The following is a 5910-nucleotide window of genomic DNA, read 5'->3' as shown; positions in this document are numbered from 1 at the left end:
AATTTATACTCTAAAAAAAAAAAAAAAAAAAAAAAAAAAAAAAGAAATATGTTCTATTTATAAAGGTTCCGAAGAGATTTGTTAATATTACTATTAAACTTTTAATATAGTATAGATTTCAATAGTATTCTGGCACTCACTGATCAACCACCAAAAAGAACTTTTCATTTGCATTAAAATTTAAAATAACTTTATTTACATCATGCACACTAATATAAAATTCCTCTAAAAAAGTTATATACAGTAAAATAATAAAAGTATATTTGCTTTCAGTCTCTAAAAATGAATCGGATATTTTTGTGCCACATCAACCACCACTTTAGCAGCCTGCAACATGTTCTTTACTTCCTTTTTGTTCCCCATGTGACCTTATATTTTACCGATAACTTAAAAGTCATAAATAAAAAATTTAGATTTATAAATAAGTTTTTTATTAAAAATAAATGTCTAATATTTTTTTTTTATTCAAACATTATAAAAATACTTAAAATAAATTGAACAAAACAGGCTCTTAATCCCACAATAATCGGCTCTGTTCCCCCCCACACCCAATAGCAGCTCTTTAAAACACGAAACTGGTGCAGAATATTTTCAACTAAAATGGAACACGTGCGAGAAACAGCAGCAGACATTATCGTGTAAACACGCGCCGTACGATGCACGTTTGGAATGTTTTTACCAAATTGGTCTTCAACATGTAAATAAAAGCTTCGGTGAAAGCAATATTTTGATGCGCCCACCAATAGCATCAGTCACCACAATTCACATACCAACAAAATCTAACGTTCCTCTGCCCCCATAACGAATAAATATCTACTTTCATCCACGCGCCGCCGCGCTCTTCCCGTCGTTCATGGGTGCTGTAGAACCTGTAAGCACATACAGCTCCATTATTTCATTTCATTTCAATTTTTTGGTGATTAAAAGTGAAATTGAGTTTTTTTTTAATTTTTCTGTCTATTGTTAGGTAGTTGACGAGGAAAATGGAGAAAAGGAGACGAAGATACGAGATGAAGAAGAGAGAGATGTGGAGAAAGGTGATATGGATAGTCAACAAAGGGGATTTCAAGGTCAGCCTCCCCCGCCGCCGCCGCCGGCAGAAATAGGCGGTGAGAATTTTCACATGTCGAGAATGCAAAGATTGAGTGCTACGAATCCTTTGAGGCTTGTGATGAATGCCGGAACTAGAGTTGCTTCTCCTTCTCCTTATAACGCTCCGGCACCTTCTCAACATCGTCAGCACCGTTCTTTTCCTAATCCATTTCACCACCGCCATCCTCCGGCTCCGGTGCCGGCGCCGGCGCCGTCTCAGTACCGCCATTCTCCGGTGCCGGAGCCGGTTCCGGTTCCAGCTCCGTCTCAGCACCACCCTTCTCCGGCTCCTTCTCAGACTCGTTCAACCCCTGCTGTTACCCCTCAAGTATGTTTCTGAGCTTAACATAGAAGGGCGTGTTAGGTACAATGGAAAACATTTTTCTAAAATGAAAATAGTAAGTCATTTTTGAGGTTCAATTATTAAAGAATAATTTTTTTTTCATTTTCAACAAAAGTAGAAAATATAACTTACTTCATTTTTGGGCAAAAATTATTTTTATGTCACAATTATTTTCAACTTTTCAATCAGACAGCAAAACTATTTCTTAGAAAATAATTCATTTTGTTTTTCGAAAAATAAATTCTATCATGGACCGGGGCGGAGCTAGCCAGGCGCAAGGGGTTCGAATATTTCAGCATTTATACATGATTAAAATTATTTTTAATATATAGGTATAGATGTTGAACTCCTTTGGCTTCTTCGTGTGATCTTGGCTCCGTCACTGATCATGGAATATCAAATAGAGCTGATATTCTTTTTCATTTTTGATGTGTATTCAAGTTTTCCCAATATTTGAGTAAAATCTGAAAATATTTCTTCTTGTTTTCCTTTTTTTTTTTACCTGCAGCCTTCAGTAATAACACTGAATTCAAGATCCTACACAAACAAGTTTTCACTTTTTCTGTTCCTTGTACACATGATTGGTGCAATTGGTCTAGTTTGTTTTCTTGTATTCAAAGGGATACAAGGTCTACTAGAAGCAGGGGAAGCACAAAGAAAAGAAAAGAGGCTATTAAAGTTTTTTCTACCACAAGTAGAAGCAGCTTCTTTACTTAGCATAACACTAGCATTTACATGGCAAAAGGCAATGAGAATGTGGCCAACATTCATGGTTCATTTCGTACTTTGGGGTTCGTTTATCTTCACATTAGCAGCTGGAATCCTATTAATTTGCTTCCAAAGACCATCAACTGATGGTGTTGGAGTTGTGTTAGTCATGTTTGCAATTGGAAATGGACTGTATTCTTGTTGGGTGACACCAAGAATTAAGTTTTGTACAAAGATTCTAATCAAATCACTTGAACCTGTACCTAAATTTGGCGATTTGAATCATCCAACTTATCTAACATTAGCTGCTGGATTCTTATGGATGTCAATGTGGATTTTGGCTGTGATTGGGGCTATAAATTTCTATTTCCCACCATTGGTTATCATCGGGTTGGTTTTGAGTATGGCTTGGGTTACTGAGGTGATGAGGAATGTGGTGAATTTGACAGTGAGCAGAGTGATTGGGCTGTATTATCTTAGAGGGATGCAATCTAGTACACAATTTTGTTTCCAGAGGGCATTGTCTGTGAATCTTGGAAGTGCTTGTCTTGGTTCTTTGTTTGTTCCTACAATTGAAGTTCTGAGGGTTGTGGCTCGTGCGTTGAATTTGCTTGAAGGTGAAGATGAGTTCATGTTTTGTTGTGCTCATTGTGGATTGAAAATCATGGATTCTATCTTCAAGCGTGGCAATGGCTGGGCATATGTGCAGGTACTACAAACATTCTTTAGTTTTAGAGATGTTGTCTGGACCTGCTTGTGCGTATCTTGATTATGTTATTAGGTTCCATTAATATGAATAGTTGAGTATCAGATTACTTTGTTCACCAAAACTTAAACGGACATAAAGAAACGACTTGACAATTTGTTGATCCCAACTACAATTTGAATCATGATCTTCCATAATATTCACTCACTCATAACTCTTCAAGTTTTCTTCTTTCTTTCTTTTCAATTTTAATTGAAAAAATGTAATTATAAATATAACTTGTGATAGAAATTGTTGTTATTTGTATTATTGAACTTCTCTTATTTAAATTTAAATTTAAATTTAAAGTTTCTTTTGCATATCAGGACTTGGTTAGGTGTAAAGTATGCTACGATGTGGATGTATCCAAAAATTGAAATGGACTTCTTAATTAGGATGCTCTAGGGATTTCTAAATGATAAGAGTCTGATTAACGTCGATATTGACTGTTATCTTATGAATTAATTTTCCTAAAATAAAAACATTATCCACATCTATATTTAAAAAAGTCTTCATACTATAGCGTATTAGTCATTTTCAATTTATAGCATATTACAGGCGTTTCCAATTTATTAAATGTTACTTTTAATATATAGAGTTAGTAGTTATTATCCTCCCTTCCCTTTAGTGCTAAATGAGATGAGATGTGAATATTCCTCCTTATGCGTTCTCAATTATTTCGACAAATATATACTAATTTTATACAACTTTCACTTTCACTAATTTTTCAACCATATTCAGTTGACGACTTCTTATATAATATACATGGATGATATAACTCGCGCTTATTCGGAATTTTGTCACGTTGGCCCATCACACAATAATTCACTTGTATACGTAGCTGCGCGATGAATATTGACTGAAACAATATACTCATTATTTTGGTAGATTGCTACGTATGGTAAGAGCTTTGTGAAGGCATCTCAAGACACATGGGAGCTATTTGAAAAAAGAGAAATGGAGACAATTGTAGATTCAGACATGACAAGTGCCATTTGCTTCTTGACTGGAGTTTGTAGCGGTTCTATTTGTGTTATTGTGATTGGTGCTTGGACTTTCACTGTTTATCCCAATTTCACAGCCACATTGTCCCTTTTATCTGCCTACGTTGGTTACCTTATGGTTAGTCTTTTCTACTTCACTATTGTTTTATAAATTTGCTATGTTGCTCGAACTCTTCAAAAGTACCATCAGCTGTCAGATCCTTTAAAAATAATGTATTTTTGGTGGGTTGCAGACGAGGATTGCGATGGCTTTGCCTCATGCTTGTGTGAGTAGTTACTACGTTTGTTATGCTGAGAATCCAGATAACAGACTTTTTGACAAGACTATTCAAGAGCGACTCAATTTAATGAAGACAGATCGTGATGTTATTGTGCCAACTCCTAGATCTGTACCTTCTCGATTCGCACGGTAACACCATTTTTTTTTTAACCTACTTACCATCTGAGCAATTCCATTCCAGTAGAATGTATATAAGATTAATTTTTTGTCAAACATAACCATATGTTAGATGATCAATTTATTGTAAGGACCAAAAGGTTCAACTGTGAAATAACTTTCAAGTTGGAGTGCCCACTCAGATTTCCCCAACAAGAAGAGGCCACAATGAGGTGTATTTATGGTCCTGTCCTTTTGTATTTATATAATAATTGATATACTTTGGCATATTGTACTGTCGTGATAAGGACCCACCACTAGTTTATTGTCAACATCTTAGTTTGGTAAACCTAATGTTATTTAATTAAATTACATTTCATTCTTTACGTAATCATGTAAAGTTTGAACTATTTGTTTTCATTTTTTATAATTTTTTTCTTTTACTTGGTTGGTGGAACCATGCAGAGGAGGATATATAATCTACGGAAAATCACCTTCGGTTGTTCTAATTGCATATTTTAATAAAAGTTTTAAATTTTACATATTTTTTGTCAATCAATGATGTGCGTAAGGCCATCTCCAACCCTACACTCTATTTTACTCTTCAAATATAGAGTTCTCTATTTTTTCAGATAATCAACTCCAATTCAATTCTCTATTTTACTCTCTAAAAAAGAATATTTTTCCCTCTCTTCAATATTATATTATTATTTCTATTTCTTTTTTATCTTCTTATTTCATAATATAAATTCTTTATTTCTTTTTTCTAATAATTACTTTATATAATTTTCATGTGATATAAAATTTTATTTTTTCAATTTTTTTATCTAATATAAAATTTTATTTGATTCTAAATTTTTAAATAACATAAATTGCAAGAAAATATTACTTATATAATATACAAATTAATGGATAAATTCAAATAAAAGTGAAATACAGTACATAAACACTCAATTTTTGAAATTATTACGTTGTTCCCATAAATGCTCTATAAATGCATTACGGAGTTCATGAACACTTTTGTCCTTAATTTTTTTATGTCTAGCTAAAAATTGTTCAAATCGGAGATTTTCATCTACCACCATTTCTGTCGTTGGAGTTGGAGCCTCTACGACATCTTGAACTGGTGCATTAAGATCACATTCATCCTCAATTATCATGTTGTGCAGTATAATACATGTAGTCATTATATCATGTAGCACTTCCTTTCTCCAAAATCGTGACGGTCCTGCATAATTGCAAAACTCCGAATGCACGTTCAACATCTTTTCGACATGATTCTTGTTTCATCGAGAATTAATTATTATGTTATGTATTGTATTTTATCTTGTATTTAAATTATTATGTTATGTATTGTATTGTTATCTTGTATTTAAATTATCATATTATGTATTGTATTTTAAAATAAATTTTTTAATCTTATCATTTTAAGTTTGTGTATTCTTTATAGTGAAAATTAATAATAAAATTATATTATATTATCGACGAAAATTAAAAAATATGAAATACTATTAATTCGGGATGATAATAGTTTATATTAAATAATATATTTTTTAAAATATTATATTACATTTAAAAAGAATTATGAATATTAGATATTTAATTAATGACATTATATGTAAAATAATATGTTAATTAAAAA

At 32.5% G+C, this 5910-nt stretch overlaps 1 protein-coding gene across 2 annotated transcripts; it reads left to right on the top strand.

The window, feature by feature from the left end:
- The first annotated feature begins 494 nt into the window (after positions 1-494).
- LOC102600459 (CTL-like protein DDB_G0274487) lies at positions 495-4675 on the top strand. 2 transcript variants are annotated; one of them, XM_015307854.1, is made up of 5 exons: positions 495-871; positions 968-1490; positions 1944-2852; positions 3777-4010; positions 4126-4675. In XM_015307854.1, the coding sequence occupies exons 2-5, from the start codon at positions 1176-1178 to the stop codon at positions 4303-4305; spliced, it is 1638 nt and encodes a 545-aa protein (XP_015163340.1). In that variant the 5' UTR covers positions 495-871; positions 968-1175; the 3' UTR covers positions 4306-4675. The 2 variants fall into 2 exon arrangements, with proteins under 2 accessions (XP_015163340.1, XP_006345397.1); XM_006345335.2 differs by having other exon boundaries at positions 496-871; positions 968-1420.
- Positions 4676-5910: the final 1235 nt, after the last annotated feature.

Source organism: Solanum tuberosum, unplaced genomic scaffold (assembly GCF_000226075.1).
Source record: "Solanum tuberosum cultivar DM 1-3 516 R44 unplaced genomic scaffold, SolTub_3.0 scf00068, whole genome shotgun sequence".
In the NCBI taxonomy this organism is placed as follows: Eukaryota; Viridiplantae; Streptophyta; class Magnoliopsida; order Solanales; family Solanaceae; genus Solanum; species Solanum tuberosum.
This window is presented reverse-complemented; position numbering and strand designations above follow the sequence as displayed.

Excerpts from the sequence above, each read along its gene's own strand:
- LOC102600459 (XM_006345335.2), top strand. Across the intron at positions 2,853-3,776 it reads ATGGCTGGGCATATGTGCAG|ATTGCTACGTATGGTAAGAG; the intron begins GTACTACAAACA and ends TTATTTTGGTAG. Across the intron at positions 4,011-4,125 it reads CCTACGTTGGTTACCTTATG|ACGAGGATTGCGATGGCTTT; the intron begins GTTAGTCTTTTC and ends GGTGGGTTGCAG.